Source organism: Onychomys torridus, chromosome 20, assembly GCF_903995425.1.
Source record: "Onychomys torridus chromosome 20, mOncTor1.1, whole genome shotgun sequence".
Taxonomy (NCBI): domain Eukaryota; kingdom Metazoa; phylum Chordata; class Mammalia; order Rodentia; family Cricetidae; genus Onychomys; species Onychomys torridus.
The window spans coordinates 35,267,429-35,292,447 of record NC_050462.1 but is presented as its reverse complement, the minus strand read 5'-3'; the positions used below and the strand labels follow the sequence as shown (position 1 = coordinate 35,292,447).

The 25,019-nt window shown below is 40.1% G+C and overlaps 1 protein-coding gene across 2 annotated transcripts in view; it reads right to left on the bottom strand.

The window, feature by feature from the left end:
• Nucleotides 1-25,019, bottom strand: part of Ptprr (protein tyrosine phosphatase receptor type R) — a 234,697-nt gene that overhangs the window by 33,832 nt on the left and 175,846 nt on the right. For both annotated transcript variants that reach the window (XM_036170115.1, XM_036170116.1), the window contains 4 exons: nucleotides 12,510-12,696; nucleotides 9,627-9,711; nucleotides 4,779-4,858; nucleotides 3,652-3,789 (listed from right to left, as the gene is read on the bottom strand). In XM_036170115.1, coding sequence (XP_036026008.1) covers nucleotides 3,652-3,789; nucleotides 4,779-4,858; nucleotides 9,627-9,711; nucleotides 12,510-12,696 — 490 coding nt within the window. The remainder of the gene's footprint in view (nucleotides 1-3,651; nucleotides 3,790-4,778; nucleotides 4,859-9,626; nucleotides 9,712-12,509; nucleotides 12,697-25,019) is intronic.

The window sequence follows — 25,019 nt, the reverse complement described above, 5'->3', positions numbered from 1 at the left end:
CCCTCCCCCCTCCCTCCCTCCCTCCCTCCCCTCCTTCTCTCCTTCCCTTCCTATTTCTAGGTCCTGGATCCCCGGGACCTCCATAGCCTAAGCGAGTACTCTGACACTGAGCCGCATCTGCCGTCTCCACCACCCGCCTGTTTTGACTCTACTGTCACAGTCACCTTCTCTAGTAATAAAATAATCCATGCTAAAAGAAGGTGGACACTGTTCAATATCACTTAACTTCAGAAGGATTTTTTTTTTTTTTTTTGCTGCTGTTGAATTTATTATTACAGGAAGTTGATTGCCAAGTTCTGTATGATACTTCCAATATTAGGAATTCTTTTCATGTGGAGACTCACTTGAAAACACAAAAATGAAAGAACTCAAAACTGCCCGCAACAACTAGCTCTCTTTTATTCTGAAAACTCATTCTTCAGCTCTAGTTGTTTGCTTTTTTTAAAAAAAAAATTTTTTTGTTTAGCCTCATTTTGCAAAATGTACCTGAGGTTATTAGGATTATTAAAAGGAAGATGGTGACTATTCATTTCTTTACTTATTAGAAAGTGAACAATCATAAACATGTAAAGCGTGGGAACATCTAAAGATATCTCCACCTCCGTATTCTTCGGAGGAAATGTTTGTCTATTCTAAACAATGACACTGGACACAGCTGAGAGCTGGCCCATGTTCAGCAGCCAGCATTTCCCTGGTGGTGTGAACCTACAGAGTGTTCCTTTAAAGTGGACTTCTCAGAACCATTTTCTCCTGTAGAACATTAGAGTTTCCTCCATGATATCACATATGTAATATGCCTGGGCACGAAGGATTTTTATGTTAATTTAAAAGTGAAGGAATGGTTAAAAACACGGTCTTTTACTGTTTTGGATTATGACTGGCTACAGGAAATAAAACAAGTGGCAGATTACACAGCTAATATATAACATGTTTGACTTCCGTATCCCTGGGAGTGTATCTCAAACGTTAAAAAGATAAGAGGCCAAATGGTAAAAGCGAAAAACAAACCCATAAAGCATGCCTCTAAGTTCCGAGTTATGCAGCCAAAGGGAAAAACAAAACACTTAACAACATTTTAATGTGAGAATTATTTTTTCAAAAGTATTCTAGCTTTCACAGATCCACACAGCTCTCCTGTGGGCACAGTGAAAACAGAGAAAGGAAGCAGAAAAATCGGGAAAAGGAGCTCTTCTCCCTTGTGGGTGCAGGGTGGAGAGGGAGCCTGCACACCCCCAGAGGATGAACCTCCCCTCTGGGTGCGGGGTGGAGAAAGCCTGCACACCCTGAGGGGACGAACCCTGCATCATTTTAACATACAGCTCAGCCCCTGAGCAGTTCTGGTAGGCTTATAGCCTTGGTCTTGGGATTAAAAAAGGGTAACCATTCACTGGGGCTTTGACATAGTTCCAATTGCTCAGAGTAGGTTTCTTTAAAAATGTGTTCCATAACTACAGTGCTTAAGGAATGTTCTCTGACTCCCAACCTTAGTTCCCACCCTGAAAAGCTCCAATTAGGCAGGCACTAGAGGGCTTGAAGGAAGGTAGTGGTTGGATAGACATGATCAGTATACACTGTACAAGTGTATGAAATGTTCTAAGGATAAAAACTATCAAAAAGAACAAAGTAAAGAACTGACAGCACATTTCTGATCTTTTTCATGATTGGAGGGCACTGATTTTCTTTTTAGTTTCTGGAAGTTCTATAATGTGTGTGTGTGTGCGCGCATGCGCGCGCGCGTGCGAGTGCACGTGCCTGTGTGTGTGTGTGTGTGTGTGTGTGTGTGTGTGTGTGTGTGTGTGTGTGTAGTTTTTGCTTTTAAAAAGTATATATAATGCAATGCCAATCTGGTATTGCTGCCTATGTTAAGTACTCTACCTGGTATTTTCTGGTTTTTAAAATCTGAGGTTTATCAGTTTTGAATAATCAACAGAGAGTTTTTAATCAAGCAAGAAAGCCAGATTTAGACAATTTCTTCTTATAGTCCTAATTTGGTAGACAGGTTTAATTGTGTGGTTCGCCTTTGTTTTTATTTTTGTCACATCCTTTACAGGTGCTCACGTTATAACTCCTGGCTCCTGTAAGCCTTGTTTGTCTCTAATTCTTGGAGGTCACGAAAACATAAGAAATCATACTTCCCTGGTTTTACACCTTTCATTAAAATTTGGAAATTCCTTTAATTTTTTAAAAGTTTTGCCATGCATGCAATTTCATAGTTTACCCAGTGTAACTGGGTTACAATGGAAGGTTCTTCGGGTTAACCAGTCACCATATTATATCAATTCTCTGCATGTATACACTGGTGTGCACATGAAGAGGTACACCTTTGAAACTTGGAGAATCCTTTCCACCACTAAGCTGGAACATGCATTTTAAACAACTGTGTAGAGACTGTCAATGAGTTAATACATCAACAGGTTGGCACTGGATGTGACAAGGCTGAGAACATTAGGGCTTATTTCTACTGTGCTACCTTAGGCTTTCATATCAGATGCACAAAAATACAGAGAGATACAATATGTCATCTATTGGCAAAAAACATACTATTTTTCTAGGATGTATTTCATTCATTACAGCAAAAAAAAAAATGAAAGAAAACAGCAAGCTTTTAAAAGTTTTTAAGTCTTGTAGGCTTGTTTTGTCTCAACTAGTAGCAGAATTATACAGGAGAACTTATAATTCACTGAAAGGCAAAAGAGAGAGAGAGAGAGAGAGAGAGAGAGAGAGAGAGAGAAATCTTAGTTGCCCTAAATGGTCTGATAATTTTGACAAGAAAACAACAAGAACAAATATTAACTAAAGTAGACTATCAATTATTCCAGCAAGACACCTAACACACAAAGAGCATTTGAAATGGCCGCCTCCGGGAACTGCTCAATTTTGTTCTTATGGTGTGAAATATAGAATAAGTCATTCTGCAACACAAATCCTTAGAAAAGACTGCCAGCGTGGAAATAAATCTATTTGTCTGGGGTTTTTTGGGGGGCGGGGTCCTTACTATAAAGGCATTGGAAAAGTTGTTATCACTCTGTCCAATGCTTCCTTTAGTCCCATTTTCCTAAGGAGTCCCCGCTTGTCCCTGTTTCAGGCTGTCACCCACTCCTCCCCACTGTACTGCCCAGCCACTCCCTTGTCTTGGTCTGGTTTGTATCCAACAGAATCTATCCCTTCTCCTCTGCTGTTATTAACAGATTTACTGTGTTTCTCCTACTAGGAAGGAAAAGTTACCAGCAAAGGGATCTTGCTATATTTTATTTGCTTATGTTTATTATATATTTATTTCTTCATATGTATGTATATATATATATATATATACAGCTGCCAACCACCAGAATGGCATCTGTGAATAAATAAAATAAAATGACTTGCTTTTGGAATAATTTTTACCTCATTGCCCTTTATGTCTTCACTGAGATACATGTGTGCAAATGCGATACGTGTATGCCACGTGCTAAACTGCCTGAAGGAAGGTTGTCGCTCATAGAACAATGCCAATTATCATCTGCTGAAGGTAAAAGTGACCTTGCCACTTAACATCTATATTCCATTTTATATGACTATTTTGTAAGTGTGTGGCGATCTCATGTACTCCAGATCTCTCCCATATAGCAGGAGTCATGTGTATAACATTCAGAACTGGGCTAAACATCATACCTCATTTTTCTCCTTGAGTTTGGTGATCATGACGATCACGGGGCTGTCTTCCTGCCAAACCATCTGCCAGAAGTCATTCACCGTGTTGATCATGGGGCCCTGCGTGGCAATGAACGCTTTCTCCTTACCACTGTAGCCCTATTTGGAGTAGAGAGACAAATATATTTGCTCATGTTTATGGATTACAGTGGACATTTGGGGGGGGGGATCTTCAGAATAACAGAGTTGTGGTAGTTCAAAAGCAGCTGCCTTGATACCAGTACCACCAGGCGCATATATGGTGCTTCCCAGAAAATCCAGCTGGCCATTTGGCAGTGAGGGTTGTAAAGTTCAGTTTTACAGAGCATGCACATGGAGCCTGTACAACTCAGGCATTCACAGCCAAGGAGGACTCACAGTAAATCCCGTATCACTGGTGTTGATGTGACTATAACATACATACACCATACATGAAAACACTAGCAATTTTTTATTTTAATTGAAACATATGGTATCACAATGGGTGACATTTTATTTGTGCTCTAACAAATAAAACTTGCCTGGAGATCAGAGGAAAAAGTCAACCACAATTTTAAACACAGAAATCAGGCAGTGGTAGCACACGCCTTTAATCCTGACATTCAGGAGGCAGAGATTCATTCTGATCTCTGCAAGTTCAAGGCAGAACTCTGGGAACAGAGCCAGGCATGGTGACACACGCCTTTAATCCCAGCACTAGTGAACCATAGAGGTCTGGAGGTTTATAAAGGCAGATAGGAAGTGATAGAGCTGGGCAGAAAGAGGAAGTGATGTAGTTGGGCGGAGAGAGGAAGTAAGATGGCAGGGCACAGAAAGGTAGACAGGCATGAGTCTACAGGAAGTAGGTCTCTCAGGCTGAGGATTTCCTAGCGGTCAGAACTTGTGGTTTGGCTTGTTCTATTTCTCTGATCTCTCAGTTTTCACCCCAATATTTGGCTCTATGTTTTTTATTAATAAGACTGTTTAGCAATTCATGTTGCAAGTGATCAAATTAAAGAGAACTTTATTTTGGGAAAGAAGAAAGAAATAAAGCTTGGGGGCATTTTAGAGGAAAAAAGATAAAATAGTAAGTCAACATGCCAACCAGAGAGAAATGCATAGTTACTTACCCGAATATAATTAGCATTAATGTAAGTACTCAATGCATCGGATATATTTTTTGGTCTTAAACACACTCTGCTGAGGGGATCTAAGGAGGAAACCAGAGAGAACACATTGAGCAGATGTACTTTTCAAAAAGTCTCTAGAGCAACTATAAGCAGCAGAGAGAAGTGAGTAAGTTCAAGGCTATTCACCCAGTGTCGGTGTTTGTCTTTGGTACGTGTGAGTGTCCATCTCTTCATCTAGCTGTGACATTTCCCCCCACTGACTCCTGATTCTGACATAGGTCATGGCATGTTTTGATGGAGTTCTGATTCTTATCTCCTTCCTCATTTGGATCCTTCTCTTTTTCTTTAGAGTCTGCATTTACAGCCCTACTTTTCTCCCCTTCCTTCTGAAAAGAATTGGGTTGCCCTCACCCATCATCCGATCCAGCCCTTCAGGACCCTGCCTGGCCTCGCCAGCATGTGTTTCAGCAGTGTCCCTTGATTGAGTGAGATTGAAACATATGATATCAGGATGGGTGTGAGGATGGGGCAAGCCAGGGGAAAAGGTTAAAAAACACAGCTCAACTTATCACGCTTTCAGTCTGTTTATAAAAGTAGCAAACATTATCGATCACTATTGGCTGTCACACTGCTCTCATTGCTTTAGAGATCTTACACGATTCAACCCGTGAATCTACAAAAAATGTTCCCTTAGGTAGTGTGGCTACGGCTCCTTCAGCACTTTCCAAACTGAAATAGAATCTTGGTTCACAGGGGCAGGCCTTCACCCAATTTCACCCAAAACACTACAAAACTTCCTGAGTGTTTTCAGATGGCGGGAAAGAAGCAGGATGCCTGTGAAGATGCTCAGTGGGTCTGTTAAGGAGTCCAGTGTGACCTGAGAGAGAGAGGGTAAGGAACTGGGGCTCAGCAACATGGACCTCTTTTGGGAGGTGGGCCTTCAGCCCTTATGGGAGTTTCTATGAAGGGTCTTGATGGACAAATTGTTCTGAAGTAAACTAGAGTAGGTGGGTGCGTGCATGTGTGCATGTGTGCGCGTGTGCGTGCGTGTGTGCGCGCTTGTGTGAGCATGTGTGCGCGCTTGTGTGAGCATGTGTGCATGTGTGCACATGTGTGTGCGAGTGTGCGTGCGTGCGTGTGTGTGTGTGTGTGTGTGTGTGTGTGTGTGTGTGTGTATGTGTGTGTGTGTGTGTGTGTGTATGCTGGGAGTGTGTCCTATGGCAGCCTTATCGGCTAGGGCCCTCACAGGACAGTTTCTGTGGAGAAGTCACACGACACAAATCATTTGAAACTGTGCCATCGCCTCTAGTTCTGAAATCAAGGCAAGTGTCTACACATTTCCTACAACACCTGGTTGGGAGAAGACTGGCCTTTACTTGCATAGGCCATTTCCACCCACTTTTGCATTCATTTTAAAGAAAGTGTCTCCAAAATAGTGGAGGTAGCTAGTAGCACTTGGTAACCAGGTTCCGTGAGTGGCAGCATGGGGGCGGGGCCTAAGTGCTGGCCTTGGTCTGTGCAGAGCCCTTGAGATTCTTCCTGAGCATGATGCGCAGCCATCTGGGATCAGTCATCTACGGAAGCACACACACAAAAGCATGTATAGTTGTGTCCCACACCAGATGTGCAGACACATGGCGCCAGATGTGTGCCAGTGCTACTTGTCTCCTGGTATTCACTTGCCCTTCTTTCTTCGGTGACAAGAGCCCAGGTTCTTGCTGGGAGCCTCAGTGTTTGCACAGTGTGCAACTCCCTTCTTACCATCTCTTGCAGTTAGTTGTGGCTACACAATTTGGTTGTCATTTGTAAGTGAAGAGTGATGTGTATGACATCACTTTATGGTCATGGCGATAAAAAGAGAGGTGATGATTTCTTTATACTGCCTTTCATTTCTTCCTGCTGCTTGGGACACTGTCGTGGTGACCACAGTCTTGGACTGTGAGAATACAAGCAGGCCTTAACCAGAAAGAAAGTTCTGGATGCACAACATGGCAAGGCTGCCAGATCAACCAGGGAAGCTTCTACCTGAGTGGTAAATACATTTCCAACTTATTTCAACTCTGATATTTTAGTTGTTTTTAATAAATATGTGTTAATAATATAATTAAACAAATAACATTCACATATATAATATATATGAATATATGAAATTTGTTTTAGAAGAATTAATATTGTCAGGATTCAGTTCTATAATAGCTGTGTTCTACATGTCTAGAATGTGTGAATAAGTATCAGTTTCTTTCCTTAGACGGAAACTAAAGGCATGATCCTCATATCGAATAAGAACCAAGCTCTACAAAGACAATTTTTTTTTTAATCAATATAACAAGTATTCCTTTCAGTTTAAAATGAAGCCCAAAGGCTCCATGACTTGGCCACTTGGACACCTACTGTGATGACAGCGGCCTGGACAGTCCTGAATGGCTGGCTCAGTGTGCTGATTCTTCCTCTTCTATCTTGTAATAAATACAGTCTACCTGCCGTAATGTCTAAATTTGGAGGAAATTATTTTTAGTTGTTCTGTGTAGCCACTAACCACAGGAAGCCATCAGCCACATGTGGAAACTGAATATTTGATAAGTGGCTAGTAGGAACCGAGGAACTGAAGTTTTCATTTCATTTTATAGTTTAAATTGGGAAGTTACTTTGCTCTAAGGGGCTTGTGCTTGCTCTTCTAGAGAGTGGAAGCCTGAAGGATGAATTCCACACTCTCCTTAGTGGAGGACAGCAGCCTTTAATTATCTTTACCCACAGCCTCCTTGCCAGCTACATTCCCATCTATACTGCATGGTCGATCTATCTTGACAGCAAGGATAATTAATCTCTTGTGGGTTTTAGGAATTTGTACATTCTATTTCTTATGCCTTCTTTACATGATAGTTCCTTATTACTTAGGGCTCAGTCCCTGCAAATACACCTTTCAGAAGTCCTGGCTTTCTCTGGGAAATGAAGCATCCACTTTCCTGGCCTGGTTTCCTTGACTTTTATTTCAGCATTTGCCAAATTATATTCTAAGTGCTTACAATTCTACCTGACCTCGATGGGTTGTGGCAAGACCCTCGAGGGAAGGGACCATGTTTGACTCACTTCTATGTTGTTTATGATTTCCATTTGATATTTAGTTCCTAAAGAGTCCATTTTTAGTAGCTGTTATTTATACCTGACTCCTGCTTATTCATCCTCTTGTGTAGATACACTAACATTTACAGATCCTCATATTGGTTGATGGGAATTTGTGTTGTTTTTATTTTTTAGTTAATATGAACTATACTACTATTAATATTTAATGTACAATTTTGGGTGAACTTACCTTATTATTTGGGTCATATATATACATACATACATACATACATACATATATATATATATATATATATATATATATATATATATATATATATAAAAACATTTTTTCTTGTGGTGAGAGAAAACAAGGCTAAGGCCTTGTGACATTAGGCAAATCCTCTACTATAAGCTGTATCCCCAAGACCCATCAAACCTTAACTGTTGAGGAACTACAGATGATTAAGCAGCTACTTTGTAGTCTTGCTAGCAACATTTAAAGGTTCCAATTTCTCTACATCCTTGTCAACATCTTATTGTGTATTCTTATCGTAATGATAATCATGGTGGATAGGAAGTGATGTCTCTCTTTGCTTCTGAGTTCTCTGATGGATAACAATGCCCATCATCTTTTATGTGTATTAGTCAGCTGTTTGCCTTCTAAAAGGAGTTTCTAGTCAAGCACTTTGAAAACTGCTTTGTTATTTATATAGCTATGATTTCAGGGCTGATCTTTTGGTAATAGATAACCAATCAGGGAGCTCTTCCCTGGGGAAGACCGTTTTTCCTGCTCTCAGCATTCCTTAGTTACCTGTGGTTCTTTGCCTAAGGTTAGGACTTCATGAGATTATCTATTAGTACTGTCTTAACATTATATGGACTGAACAGGCCATATTTATACATTAGGAATGTACATAAATATATATGATATACATGTACATATACCATATAATATATATGCACATATACTATAGAATATATATGCATGTAAGTTGTATATATTATATATGAACACACAAAGAAAAAAGACATCATGAGTCTGAGGAAGAGCAAGGCAGACATATGGGAAGGGTAGGGGGAGGAAAGGAAAGGAGAAAATGATGCAGTTATATCTTAATTTCAAAAAATAAAAAAAATTAAATCCTAAATAATTGCTTTGCTGTCTTTAATATTGGGCTGTTAGAATATGTTTTAGATTGTGTGTATAAGTTTCTTATCAAATGTTTGTTTTATAACTATTGTCTCATTCTGTGGGTTATATTTTACTTTTTTATGATGACATTTGAAACGTAAAACTTTAGTATTCCAATGAAGTGCATCCCATTTGTTTTTTGGTGGCTTGTACTCTTGGTGTCATCTAAGAAACCATTGGCTACGTCAAGCTTCTGAGCATCTGTGCTTTCTCTCTCTCTCTTGTTTAGCTCTTATCTACATGCAAGTATCTGAGTTAATTTTTATATATGGTCCAAGGCAGGATTCAACTTCCTTTTCCTTCATGCTTGGAATTATTTAACTCTAGGATGAAAATCAGTTTAACCATGATGTGTGGTGCAATGGTGCTTTAGAACCATGGATCTTCTGAAATTGTGAGCTGGTCATTATGATGAACGTAACATGAAATGATGTTATTCTACCTCAGATAACTTTAGTGGTGACTAGTCTTGACCTACATATTTCAACTTTAAGTTTAGTGTCTATTAGGTATTATGGGTATTGGAAAGGGTGAGGTGGAAGTGAATGGGCAACATGGTTTTATAAGGCAAGCTATTAGCTCAAGAAACTTACTTGGCAAAATGGTCTTATAACGATTTTTTGTTCCATGACGTGGAATATCAATTTCTTTGGGATCCACAAAGTTCATTGGTATTTCCTGCAAAAATAAATGATATTGAATTGTGTATCTAATGCTGACACAAAGAAAATCTTCACAGGGGGCTTTGGCTCCATGATCTTCAAAGTCATTTATAAAACAACAGACTACCCTGCTGGCTGACCAACATCTTTCCTTTCATAAAGAGGTAAAATGCAGCCTGTGTGCTGACTTCTAAGAGGCATCCCTGAGTGTTTGGAAGTACTATTTTGTATGTAGTTACTACAGAGACAGAAAACACACTGCTTGGATAGTATGTGTTGCTGTGACATCACTTAGGAGAATACTTAAAAAAACACAATATATTCACCTTTCTTCAAAAAGCTTTATAAGATCAGCAAAATTTTCAGTCTTTTAATATCAATTGTGATTCTTTTAGAATTGTTAAAAATTCCCTCTGAAAGTGATAGAGTGTGGAAGGATTATGGAATTGTATTGTTGTGTTGATCCACGTGCTGAAATGTTTTCAAGTTAAGAGCTCTTTTATAATTGCAGTGTTTCATTTGTGGCTATAAACAGAATACGTTTGAGAAAAGGGATCCACTTTTCTCCTGCTTAAGGAGAATGGAATATTCTTATCTAGGAAGAATATTTATCACATGACTCAAATAATCAAAGAGGGAAGAGTTAGGACAGAAGTAGGCCTATGTCCACCCATGAGACCTAAAACTGAGAGTATCCTTATGTGACTGAACTCAAGAAATGAGCAAGAATTTTCTAAAGGACATCGGCAAATATTTTAAGATTTGCTTATAAACATACAGTATTTATTAACATAAAGTTCTTAAAAGGACTGAAAAAAATCAAGGTGATATGACATAAAATGACTGTTGTGTTATTTGGTGACTAATGAACATTAAATCCTCCATCTTATAAAATATCTTTGTCTTACATTGTTTTCATGCATACATATGATGTACTTTGACCACACTCACTGTCTCCTATTTTTACAAGTTCCCTTTGTTCCAGTTTTCTTTGGAAAAATAACAATAATGAAACGAGGAAGTTCATCCAGAACTTCACTCAAGTTGTCTCCATATTCTGACAGTCTGAAAACTCCAGGAGAGCCAGGCTATCCCATGAACTGAAAACTTGGTTACAGAGAAGAGCACCTCTCTTTTAAAAGAGTCACTTCATTAATTTTTTGTTATTTTAGACATTTAAGGGAGTCTCTATACCATGGAAACATTTAAGTTTCTTAGTTCCAAGTCATCAAAATAAAGTTGTTGAATATTCAAGAGAAAGCTTTTCTATTCTTTTTTCTTTTTTTTGAGGCAAGATTTCACGTAGCCTTGGCTTACCTCAAACCGGCTGTGGAGCTAAGAGGTGACTCTGGATTTCTGATCCACCTTCCTCTCCTTTGAGTGGCATGCACCACTATTTCAGGTTTCTATGGTTCTGGGGACCAAACTCAAGGTTTCATGTATGCTAGGCAAGCACTCTGCCAACTAACACAACTCCCCAACCCACATGCTCATTTTTGATCATTTTAAAAAGTTAGTCTGCTTTGACAATGCCCCAGAGAAGGTGACATTTTTATGGCCTTTCTCTTTCACTTTACTCTGTTTTCTGACACACATTGACCATCTGTCAGGATCTCACATTGTTGCTCTCCTTGCTAACCTCATCTTTCCTTCTAGGGAAGTAGGCTATGTCAAAGGCTTTTTCATAAACAAAGACATATTGTCAGCCCCAGAACAGGCACTAGATGTCTTTGATATGCTGTGCTCTGTCGTCTCTGGCTCTCATTTGCTTCACACATAAAAACATGACACACTAGGGTGTCTCATTTTTAAAATTCCACATTGGTATTTTACTTTGGAAGCTTGATGACAGTTGATGTCATTATAGCGAGGCTAGCAGATTACTGATATTTCTCAACTAGTCTGGCTCCAGATACCTGAACTGACCACAGAACCATCTATTTATTATACTTAATCACTAGAGCTCAAGCTGGGTAACTGCTTCATGATGTAAAATCATCTAAGTGAGTATTCCCTCAGGCAATACCTAGAAGGTCGACTCTGACTCTGTTCTCTGTGCATAACATCTTACTGTACATTAAGTTACCCGATGCAATACTGATTTTCCAAAACTGAATGTCATATACCACTTACCATCCTTTGAATGCCACACTTGGTCTTTCTTGAATCATTGCCCAAGTTAAAAAAACAATAAACAAAACAAAACAAAACCCTTGAGTACTGCCCATTTCTTTTGGCTACCTCATTTAATGAAACTAACATTTTGCTCAGTGTCATGGATTCTCTTCATTTCTCTAAGCATATTTTTAGTGTTGACACATTCTGAGTTCTGGTTTCCATGGAATTACCTCCAGAGTCTCCAGTCTGTTCCTGTCTAGTACCTGCAGATGCAGTGGCTTTTCTAAAGTAAGGCTAAGTCCCATTCCTAAACATGTATTAAAATGTGTGGTTTTTTTTTTTTCCCCTTTCTTATGTTTCAACTTTTGCCACTTTCCATTTTGATTCCAGGCCTCCAGGAAACCTGAACGATTCAGTTCCCCACAATCACAGAAATGCTGTTTCCTAAGCTCGAATTCTCTGCTGGACCCTCCAGAGCTACTGCTGACTCTTACCGGCTCTGGGTCAGTCACGAACTGTGTCATCGCCTGAACCATCAATCAACAGGCGAGGAAACAGCTGGTGACTCTGAAGCCATGGCTCTTTACTGTTTGCCTTGCGGCCATTTGCCCACCGTGAGCTGCCTGAGAGAGGGCAGCACCATTTCTGGCTCTAGTGCCGAGAATATTAAAACCGGGTGAGAAAGCGCAGGCTCACCATGAATTCACTTTGAAGTAAGTGGGAACTTGCCACAAGCTCCCTCAGCTGTGGCCTTGTGAGGATGCGGCTGGCTGACTGCAGGTACTCCATGGCTATCTTCTCCCGGGGGGTTGAAACATCCACAAAAGGTTCCACATTCCCCAGGCTACTCATGTCCAGTGTAAGAGAGACATTGGAACCTCGTCTGCATAGGGGAGAGAATGGTATCACACTTGAATATTACATGTATGACTTTGATCGTGCAGATTGTCTTTTTGGCACAAGGACTCAGTTCAATGATATCTGTCCAGAAACAAAGATTATATATATATATATATATTTGGTATCATGACTGACTACAGCAAGTCTCCATAGTTTCTTTATAGGAAACTGTCAATTTTATTGCTGCCACAATTCTGAACTGAGAACACGTGCTGTAAGATATTTAGTAAACATACTTGTTGAAGAAATAAGACGGTTAATTATTTTAACTAAAAAAATAAATCAGAAAAAGTAAACACATTCAAATTGAGAAATCATAGGTAATACAAAAGAACATGTATTTTTATGTATGTCTGAAAGTTCAAAATATATATCATAGTCATTACATGTTTTAGCCATTTCACAATGTAGTTAGACTTCAAAATAGCATGTACCTTACCATAAACAAACATACCTTTGATTGATTAATTAAAACTTAATAAAAGTAAAACAACAATCTCTACTATAGTTCAAATTACTGCACTGATATAGAATGTAAAGGTTTTAAAATGTATGCATGTACATAAACGTATGTACTGTAACTTTACAGCAAGTGTGGTGGTGCATACCTGAAATTCTAGAGGCTGGGAGATCAGAGGCAAGAGGATCAGGAGTTCAAGGTCATTCTCGGTTACATAATGAGTTTGAGGCCAACCTGGGCTACACAAGACTATCTCAAAAAAACAAACAAACAGGAACCAAATCAAACAAATTGAAAACAACTTTGTATTTTATATATATATATATATATATATATATATATATATACAACACACACACACACACATATACATGTGTATATATGTTATTCATTTAATTTTGTAAAGCCTGTAAGAGGCCCTGGAGATCACAGACCTATAGGCTAAGTTTCAGTTTATCCTTTATTTTTGATCCCTTTTCTTCTTTTGGGAAGTAATGACTGGAGACCTTCCCCCTCCAGGGTCCCTGATGTACTGTGTAGAAGATGTAAGCCCCTCATAGCAGGTACCTTAGCTGAGTGAGGCACAGCCATAAAAGGACACGTAACAACCAGGGGTTGCATGGCTGTTTCTCCAAAACAGCATTTGAAAAAGGAGGTTTAAAGCCAGAGACTGTGCTCATAATGAGTGTGCATTACACTACAAACGTGTGTGTCGGGGGTCTGGTGTCCCACAGAAGTGAAGAGCAGGGAGCAGCAGGTCAAAACATGACAGGAAACACAAAAGGCAAGTCTGAGCCTGGGTCAGTTCCTCTGAACAGTGGAGAACACGCCAGAAGAGAGTTGAGCGGCCGAGCCTCCAGTTTAAATAATGGAAAATATGCAGCCAGAGAAACCTACTGAACAGTCATCCTCCATCAGCTCCTCATGCTCTTGGATCTGCTGTGGATACAGCACTGGGGCTTGTCTACCGTCTGATAGGTAATACCATTTTTTTACTCCCGAAATGGATGGCAATGGCAGTTTTATTTCCCGTTTTTACTTAACGGATATATTTTTTTTATTTTTAGTGTCACTAAATGACACACTTGAAAAAATCACCACAGTTTGGGTGGGGTTTGTTTTATTCATTGCCAAGCTAGCTGGAGTTCTGAAGCCAACGCAGAAGAAGGGTTAGGACGCTGCTCTTAGAAGGACCTTTCCTGGAGCTGACGCTCTTTGGCAGAGCTTCCAGGCTACACGATTTTAAGAATTAATTTGATAGGCTGGTTTACAAAGTAAGGGCCTTCATCGTGGCATCCTCATACATATGTGCCCCTAAACTGCTTCATTCGACCCCCTCCCCAGTGTGCCTTGGCTAGTCCCGTCCCCCTTCAGTTAATCCAGCATCCTGCCTTGCTGTTTTAGGTATTCCATTACTCTTATTTCCCACCTCCCTCAAGAGAATTGGATGGTCATATAAGTGCTTAAGCATTTCTATTCTTTATTCACATCTATTGTAGGTCATGGAAATTGGAAGTGTCTGGGCTTTTTAGGGTTTATGAGTTCTCGATTCTTTCAAAGAAACACTGGGCTGACTGAATATTTCACAGATGCATTTGCTGGTCACTCATGTGATCATATATGTAAGGACATCTGTGGGGACATGTAATCATGTGCATCACCTTATCTATTGCAGATTCATACACTGTCATCTTGGTATTCTAGCACACTGTTTTTTCACTCTATCCCTACTGGACTTGTCTCCACCCACCTGATGTGTGTGTGTGTGTGTGTGTGTGTGTGTGTGTGAGTCTTTCACAGTAACAGCATAAAGTTTTCTTTCATGTCAAATGTTTTACCTTAAATACTTCAGTGCTTGAAAGATTCATCATCATATATCTTCGCTGTCAGGCTTACCAATGTTTCTTTCTTTCCAGTACCTGGATATTTAGCTTTCCCTCCGACTCTTAAAAAAATTAACATCAAAGGTCCAAGGAGACAGATGGCTCAGTGGGTAAAGGGTCTGCAGGAGGACTTGAGTTCAGGTGCCCAGGAATCATGATAAAAAGGCCAGGTATGGCAACAGGCATCAGTAACCCAAGCACTGGCAGCCAGTGGGAGACTGTTAGAGACAGGCAGATTCCTGGGGTTCATTGGCTAGACAGCCTAGCCAAACCCTTAAGCTTCCAGTTCAGCGAGAGACCCTGACTCAAAAATTAAAGGGAGCAAGGAGTGAAGAATCTGCTTGGTGGTATTACCCTCCTGCCTGCACACGCATGCATATGCATATACAACCTATATCGATGTGTCTTATTCTTTATTCGAGTGTCCCTGAAATACATTTTCTCATTCTACCATTATTATCAACTCTTTGGGGTTGCCGAGGTAGAAAGAGATGGGCAGCAAGCACCCTGAATGTTCTGTGACATAGTGTCTATTTGGTAGAGAGGTGTATGTGTGCCTGGGCTTTTTTGTGTGGGGCTCTTATTGTTGACTGAAATATATGATTTCTTGTGTTTCTGGATAGGAAATAGACCATGGAGGAGCAGCAAAGAATGGCCCTGCTTTTAGGCCAAGAATTTAATCTATTTTTAGTGAGAAACTGTTTTTTAAAGTTTTTTCAAGCTGGTGGTACTTGCCTTTAATTTTGTAGGAAATCCTGGTTCTGATTACGGTTTGTTTTAGTTTTGGTGTATTTGTGAGAATTTGGCTTTTGCTGTCTTTTAAAAAAAATATTTATTTATTTATTTCTCAGAAAGGTGTCTGGAGATGTTGTTTCTGGATTGCTAGCTAGAGGCCACTTTAAAGCACAATTTCATTCAATTGTCATCCACAATAGACTAAGTGTCTACCATCTGTCACTAGGGAGACACCCTGAGCTGCTGAGCGAGGTTTAGCAGATGGCAAGGTCTCTTCCACTTATGGTGGCAGGGCAGCTGTGTGGAGAAGGGGTCATTTGAACTGGACCCTAGTCATTTCAGAGACAGCCTTGGAGGAGAAATGGTATGGGAGAAGAACATGGAAGAAGACTTGGAGAGACACAGAGCAGTCTGGGCTGCAGCTCAGCTGTGCAAAATGTATTTTGGAGCCAGGAGCTAGTTTTGCCAAGGGAGATGAGGTGGGAGGCAAGAGCTGCAGAAACCACATGGCTATTAGAAGCTGCCTAAGTTCACCAAAGAGGGTCACGACATCAACATCGATGCCTACCAGCTTTTGCTTGGCATCTCTCACACACCCTGGCCACCCTGGAGACCCAGAGCCTCTCAGATCCCATGTCTAAATCTTGATGAGTGAGTTTTCTGAGGGGTCTGTGGTCATCTGAGAGCTGTGGAACCCACTCAGTAAGAGAGATCAGCTTTGGCTTAGCAAGAGAAAGAAGAAAGGACACCAACATATTAAATTTCTGTTAATTTGTCAACTACTGTTACATAGCACTTTTGCCTTTGGAAGTACTGCTTTCCCTTATTTCGCAGATGAAAAAAAAAATACCCATATTTGAAACACAGTTGTCGATCAAAGACTCAATTCAAGTTATAATATAAAGCACAAGCTAAATGTAATGCTTTGCCACCCAAAGTGAGAGTGTGTTGACGATTATGTTAGACCTTAGGTGGAGTTGAAAGTCAAGTGCTTGGGAAGGGGGAGGAACCAAGAACAGCATTCAAATACAGCGTTTTGTCTTCAAAGCATTTTTGTGTGGGCTCAAATCTTGCCTGTCCATATCCTTGATGTGCCCTTCTTAGGCTTACTTAGCTTCTCTGCATCTCAATTTCTTTCTGTCTCTTTAAAGTGAATAAATGATCAAGTAAACATACTTGGAGAGTTACTATACAGACAACATACAAAGAATGACATCAGAGGCTTATAAAAAGTAATGCATGGGCATTATTAAATTTGGCCGACAAAGAACACAACCCTTTCTAACTCTCACTTTTGATATTTCTCTGAGAGAACTATTTTAGGACACTTCCATAAGAACTGCAAACTGTTTTGATTGAGATGAACTTTAATGCTTTGAAACCAATGACTACAACCTACACATTTGCCACTAAAGAAAGGTACAGCTTGGAAACCTATTACCTTAAAAGTTCCCTTGATTATGGAGAATCCATTTGCCCTGAACCCTGGACAATCCCACAGAAATGCACCTCACCACCTCCGACAATGTCTCAAAGTTCAACTATAGAATTAAACTTGCACCGGCTGTGGACCTCACAAAGAGCATTTTCCACGGAACAGTCTTATCGTGGTGACGGCTCTCCCGTGCTTGTCCTAAAATACGATGGTAGGATGTTGTTAACTTGGGGGAAAAAAAATCTCTGCTTTTGTTAATTCTTATTTTCAAAGAACAAACAATATTTTGATTGATTGATACGGTGCCATGAGAAAATTGAATCAGAAGGATCAACTTATAAGAAGTATCACTTTTGGAGACTTAGGCGTCTGCTTGGAGGAGAGAGCTTCAACATATACCCATATTTAAATTTTTCGTGATGAAAACAATGTGTTTACTGTGGGAATTTAGAAATTTGAAAATGGAACTAAAGTAACTCATATTCATGCTTTTTGCTATCATTTAAATTGACTTTGAAATCTTTCTAATTTATAGGGATCAGTGATGGTGGCTAATTGCTACAGTTTTGATTTCTTTGGTTCAAGAAATGGATGAATTAATTAATCTTCATTGTGTACTTCTAGCTACTTACCTTTGAGAATTTTGTTTAGTGTCACTGATATATTACTATGACACTTGTGGTATTACACTGTTTCTCAGACATATTTGTGGTAAATACCAGTCTGTTGTTGCCTTAAAACACTAAAATTGTTAAACACTTATGTTTATGCTCAGTTAAGCACCCTGACCTTTCTGAATACGCAGTAATTTATTTTACATTTATTTGCTGTGTGTGTCTGTGTGTAACAGCACATCTGTCAAGGTCAGACAAGCTACTTTAGGGTAGTATCTCTCCAGCCACTTGAGTTCTAAGGAAGGAGCTCATGGCCTCGGAGCTGGCGGCAAGTTCCTTTACTACATAAGCCATCCTACCGGCTTGGAAATGTGTTCTTTAGAAACTTAACCATTCAATCTAGTTGTAATTCATTCGGGGCTATGGGCAAAGGTGAATTCCCAAGTTCTTTGTTGTTGTTGTTGCTGTTATTGTTTCTCCCAGATAGCTAATCAGCATGTTTTAACACAACTTACAGAAAAATTCAGAAAAGGATGTTTTAGTGAATACTTCTTAAAAAATTTATTTATTTATTTATTTATTTATTTATTTATTTATTTATTTATTTTTGGTTTTTTGAGACAGGGTTTCTCTGTGTAGCTTTGTGCCTTCCCTGGATCTCACTTGGTAGCCCAGGCTGGCCTCAAACTCACAAAGATCCGCCTGCCTCTGCCTCCCGAGTGCTGGGATTAAAGGCATGCGCCACCAATGCCCGGCAACTTTTATTTTTTTTTAACTAGCTACCATTGACTATGATCTGAAGGGCAAAATTTGATTTTATTAAACTAAGGGCATATGAGCTCGTTCCAGCAAACACCACAAATGAAGTAGAAACGAGAGCAAAATTTGACAATTTGAAAACAGAGCAAACTTTATATTTAGGAAAATTAAAATCAAGATAGGTTTAGAGAAAAAAAAATCCATCAAAGTAACAGGTGATCTTAACCTTTAAAACCAGAATGTGCAAAAGTCAGAAACTCGAACTCCTGTTGAAAACTTTGCCTCTCTTTTGCTGGGCAAGTGTGAAAAATGGTTTAGACATTTTTATGCCTCTCAATCTCTGGTGCACAAAAGGGAAGACAATAAAAGAGCTTTATCAAGTTCCCCCTGTAACACTAATTATTATTTATGCCACAAAGTAAATAGGAGGGAGGAAATTCAAAAGATACCAACGCAAACAATTGAAGGAAGAAGCAAATTCTTAAGGCAAGGTAAGAGAAATGCAACAAATAGCCGGCTAATTACAATTAAGTCCAAAGGAAAACACACATAAATATTATGAGCCAGGGCCACCCTGAACTCAGCAAGGGAATATAAACAGCTCTGTTGAAAATGGCCATTTCTCTGCTACTGTTCTTCCTCGCCATGAAGTGGGAAGAAAACAGTGCTAAAAATACACAAGCGCTTCAACTCAGCGCTGGAGCAACTCCGGAGACCACACATCTACTTTCCTGGAAGGCGAGGGATGTAACACTTGGCCGTAGACGCTGGATTTTGGCAGTTCTTTTTGCAGGAGACACTTGGCCAAGAAGAACTAAGACTTCCAGCGCCTTTGCACTCAGTGTCCCCAAAGTAGCAAAATGAGGGTAGGGAAAAAAAAATGATACAAACATAATCATTTCGCCAGTGCTCTAGGCAGATATGGTTCTCAACGATTAGATGAGGAAGTGACGGGCCAGTGAGAAATGCCGGCAGCTGCTTACATCCAAGCCTTGGAGGAAGAATGGAAAAGTACCCAGCTCAAAGGCTGTATGACATAGTGATTTATGTGGAACTGTCTCCATAGCACCCGCTTCTGATCTCTCAAGATGAGAAATGAGAACCTAACAGGGCTTCCCTCCCGATTGGAAAGCAGGAATCTGAGGACCTCAGTCCTTCAGTCCGATCTTTGCCCTCTGTGACTTATGACCGCTTTAAATCTGGATTTAATCATTAAAGATGAGCTTACAGCCTTCTATACCCACCTTGGAGTTTTAACTCTTCTGGTTCAAACTGCTCACATGCTTAGTTTTCTAGGAGATGCTTAATTACAAAGAAAGAAAATTAGAGAAATCCTTGCTTCTTTGAATAGCAAAGGTAAAGCTGGAGAGATGGGCCCTTCAGCCTGTGAGACTGACTGTATCTGTTTACAACTTGACATTCTACAACCATTTTGTTCCTTTAGGTGTTCAGTTTTAAGACTATTTAACAATATCCCCCCCCCCCATCTCTTTACTTTCAAGTCAGTGCTGGATGGTACCCTCTACCTGAATCACTTGACAAATGAAAGGGTGAAATGTTGAAAACAGGACAGGAGTCAGAATTCTAAGAAAGTTAAACTCTGACATTCCTGAAGTGTACAGAAGTTGAAATAATATGAGTAGGTAATATGACTACTCAGGCTACAATTTCCCAAAGGCAAATTCTGCAGGGAAGACATGAATGAAACCAAGCAACTAAAGGATCCCAGGCACGGGCCCAGGAAGATGAGAAATGCATGTTACTCTACACACACACACACACACACACACACACACACACACACACACACACAAACTTACAATGTGGAGAACATCTTTTGTTGTAGTAAATGAGGCATATTTCTACCTCCCACTGCCCTGGGAAGAATGCTGTTGTTTTTCCTGTCGAGTTTTCAAGTTCCTATAATGATACCCAATCTTCCTACCTCCGCCTCTTGAGTGCTGAGACTAAAGGCATGCCTACCACACCCAGCCAGTCTCACATTTTATATATTCTAAGACGAGGTAAATTTATAACTTAAAAATCAAAATTCAAGTCATCATTAGAACACCCAGGAAGCAGAAACTGGTGGGTTTCTGTGCGTTCAGGACCAGCCTGGTCTACATAGCAACTTTTAATCCAGTCAGGACTGTATAGTAAGACTCTAGGTTAAAAGATAAAAACACACAAACAAACAAATAGCCCTAAGAACAATCCCCCCATACACAATGAAAACCCATACATGCATGTGTATATGTGTGAAATATATCACGTAAACTTGTTACAGTGTTCTCTGGGCCCTGACCTTGGAAACTGATTAAATCAATATTTCACCACATGAGTTAGACTTAAACTTACTTGGCCTCAGACTGCAACCACAGGGTTAATTCATGTGGTAAAAAGTAAAGAAACATAAACATCCTTTTTCCCCTAGCTTAGAATCGTGTTCATAACACACTCGTGTGAGTAACTGTAACAATACCTATATGGTCTTACTTCACTCTGTGTTGATGTAGCTATGTGACAGCCAGGGGAGCCTGTGCTGGAGTATTTGAGAAAAGTTAAGAGTTGGGAGAACTGGTTAGTGAGTCAGTTTGCAGCAGTTAAGTTTGTAAGCAAGGTCAGTGATCACCTAAGTTGGGACTGTACCTCATACATTTAAAATGTATACCTCATGTTCCTTTTGTTTTTGTTTTTGTTTTGTTTTGTTTTTATTTTTGTTTTTCGAGACAGGGTTTCTCTGTGTAGCTTTGTGCCTTTCCTGGAACTCACTCTATAGCCCAGGCTGGCCTCGAACTCACAGAGATCCACCTGACTCTGCCTCCCGAGTGCTGGGATTAAAGGCGTGCGCCACCACCGCCTGGCAATACCTCATGTTCTTACAATGAACAGGATTTTTTGAAAAATAAGATCTGTCCACTGGACAAAAACTAAAATAAAAAAAATACCTTTAAAATGAAGAAAACATCTCCAATAATAAATGGAGTAGCCTCTAACATTATTGTGATTGTTCTTCGAATCTTTGTGACAATTACTTGTGTATGTATGATTTCAGAGCTGACCACTTGGTGTTACCAACTGGGGCCACTTTCCCGAAGAGGACTGTTTCTCCTGCTCTTGGCTTAGCTGCCCAACATTCTTTGTCTAGACCCTGTGAGAGTTCCTCCTTCCATGCTAGCAGGAGTGTCTTTCTTGTTAGTGAGTTGTTTTAAAATCTAAGTCAGTAGATCAGCAGCAGCACAGGGTAGGGAAGAAATCTGGAGACAGACTCCTAGGGCCTGTGAGCACAGCCTAAGTCCTCTTTCAATGCAAAGCCTTCTAGCAGCTCCCTGGTAAAGCCCTCCAACCCTGCCTTCTAAGCCTTCAAACCCTTCCCACAGCTCTCTAGGAAGCCTTCTTACCGCTAAACTCTCCTAGTTCAGAGGGTTTTCTCCCACATTGCACTGTAGTAACTTTCACTAGCCAACAACACTGAACATACAATCACAAAGCCTTCCTCTAGCTCCCACAGACATGAGACTTCCCAGTCTAGTCCCCGTGGATTTCTCCAGCCTCACATGGCATAGCCTCTCCTGTCTGTGCCTGGGCAGGCAGTGAACTGCAAACTCAATTCAGGTCTGTCTCTTTTAGATCCATATCTCCAAATGTAGGAGCTCTTTCCCAGAGCAATTTTTGAATATATTCATAATAAACATATATATTCACCAGAAATGATTTTCTGTGCAACGTGAACGAAGATGCAAGCTTCACTTCGCCCTCTGTACCCACTGGTAAGTGAAAAGCTACTCTTTATTGTCTATGTGAATGGATGGTTACAAATAAGTTGGAGAGGGTAATGCAATCTGGTGGCTTGTATAATTCTTCCAGAAATATGTAAACTGAAGGATCACTTTAGATGAGGGTTTTAAGATTTAGTGAAAATCAGATGTGGTGGTACACACCTATAATCCCAGCATGTGGGAAACTGAGGCAGGAGACTCATTTAGGCTACCTTGTAAATACTAGGCCACCCAGGGCAGCATAACAAGAACATGTGTGAAAAAAATGAGTACATAAGATAAAATAAAATAAGTGAAACTAATGAAATTTAGACTGTGTAGGCACAAGAAATGCTATTTTTAAGATTTGCTGTAGAACTTGTATAAATACCTATGAAGTTTCAGCCTTCACATATTAAAGACCTGTGAAGATTTTATGCAAACAAAAGAATAAAATAAGCAGTATACCGTTTCCAAATCAAGAATGATTAATTTTTATCTTTTTCTGGCACTTGGTATTGTTTTGGCTGTCACTCACGACAAGGAGGCTGTTTCCCTTTTTAAAAGAGAACAAAATGTTGGTAGCTCTAATTTTAGTTCCTGGCTTTAATTTTTCCTCATTCCTATCATGATAATGAAGAAATATCAGACCTCAATGAAGAAACGAATCTTTCTGATATGAGAAATCTGAATTTCAGTTGATTTGTATATAAGCATGAACATGGATGTACATTCATATATGCCCAACATTTTGTAAGTAGCACATATAATTAATTCACCATTCGTTCATATAACTACCGAGGAATCCTCTCAGTTCACGATGAAGTAAATGTAGTTACTTTCAAGAGCAATGATGCACATGGTTCTAACCATCCACCGACTTCAGCTCACTCATGAATCATCAGAAAGTATACATGTTTTCTAACAGCTCTGGACGAACTGGGAATGGCGGAGAAATTTTTCAACCTGATGAAAGTCACGCACAGAAGCCCTGCAGCTAACGTTTGCTTAACAAGGAAAGACTCAGGACTTCCTAGGCAAAACCATCCTGTAAAAGATCAAAGGCGGGTGATGGGTAGAGGAGGGGGGAGACTCACATTTTCTGAGTTCAGAATTTCTACAAAGTTACACTAACAACAGCAGCAGTAACAATAACAACAAAAAGAGGTATTGCCAGGAAGACAGATATACAGAAACATGGAAGAGAATTAAAAACTCACATGTCAGCAAAGAGATAGCCCAAACAACATTGCAAGGAGAAGTTGCTTCAATGGGAAGCTGTAAGGAAGGTGGAAGGGAGAGCTGGTGAGCCTTTGCGGAAGCTGTAATTCTCACTCACTTCTCCTTAAAGTGTGAAATGGTCTAGCCGTGTGGGAAAAGCAAAAGTGCTTCATAAAGCTAAGCCTGTGGGTCTCTGCTGTGCCCTCTGCATATATGTTACAGCAAATCCTCTGCTACTGAACTGTAACCCTAAGCCTCACTTTAGTTTTTATTTTGAGAATGGTGCTCCCTAAACAGTACAGGCTAGCTTGAACTCGGTAGTCCACACAAGACCTGGATTGGAGATCCTCTTGCCTCAGCTTTCAGTACTTCTGAGATTATAAACCTGTCCCACCAGCTGGCCTGGGGCACGCATTCCTTCAAAACTTTATACCAGATTCCTAAACTTGTTTTTAGTTGCTGGAGAGAAACATTTATAAAGTTAATTTTCGCAGCCGGGCGGTGGTGGCGCATGCCTTTAATCCCAGCACTTGGGAGGCAGAGCCAGGCAGATCTTTGTGAGTTTGAGGCCAGCCTGGTCTACAGAGCGGGATCCAGGAAAGGCACAAAGCTACACAGAGAAACCATGTCTCGAAAAACCATAATAATAATAATAATAATAATAATAATAATAAAGTTAGTTTTCGCAAAGGAAAAATTGCCTTATGATAGAATTATTTGTGTAATATATTAAAACCATGTGTAGTGGTCCACATATGTAGTCCAAGTACTTGGGAGACAGGCAGGCAGGACCATCTTGAGTTCAAGATCGGGATGGGGTACATAGCTAGATCTTATCTATTGACTGGTTGATTGATTGAATCTTGAGCCCAGGATGACGTTAAACTCCCTATGTAGCTAAAGAAACTGTGAACTTCTGATCTCTCCCCCTGTACTTCCTGCGTGCTGGGAACTACAGGTATATGCCACCACACTTGATTTATGCAGTGTTAGTGGTAGAACCTAGGGCGCCGTGAGTGCCAGGCAAGCATCCTACCAGCTGAGCCACAGTCTCACCCTCAGCCTCACTTACATCTAACCTGGCATGGTGGCACAGGTCTATAATCCCAGCATTCAGAAGGTAAAGGCAAGAGGGTCATCGATTCAAGGTCAGCCTTGCTATTCTGGGAGTTTGAGACCAGCCTGGGTTTCATTAGATCCTGGTTTAAAAAAATAAAGTGATTGCTTCTAATGTCTATCCTGTCTAACACTGATCACAAGTGTCCACAAGATCTCACTTACTCTCTATAAGAAGCAGATATCTGGGCTGAAGGGATGGCTCGTTAGTTAAGAGCATTGGATGCTCTGTCAAAGGACCTAGGATTGATTCCTAGTACTCACATGACAGCTAACAAGCATCTATAACTCCCATTCTAGGGGACCCTGCACCCTCTTCCTGCCT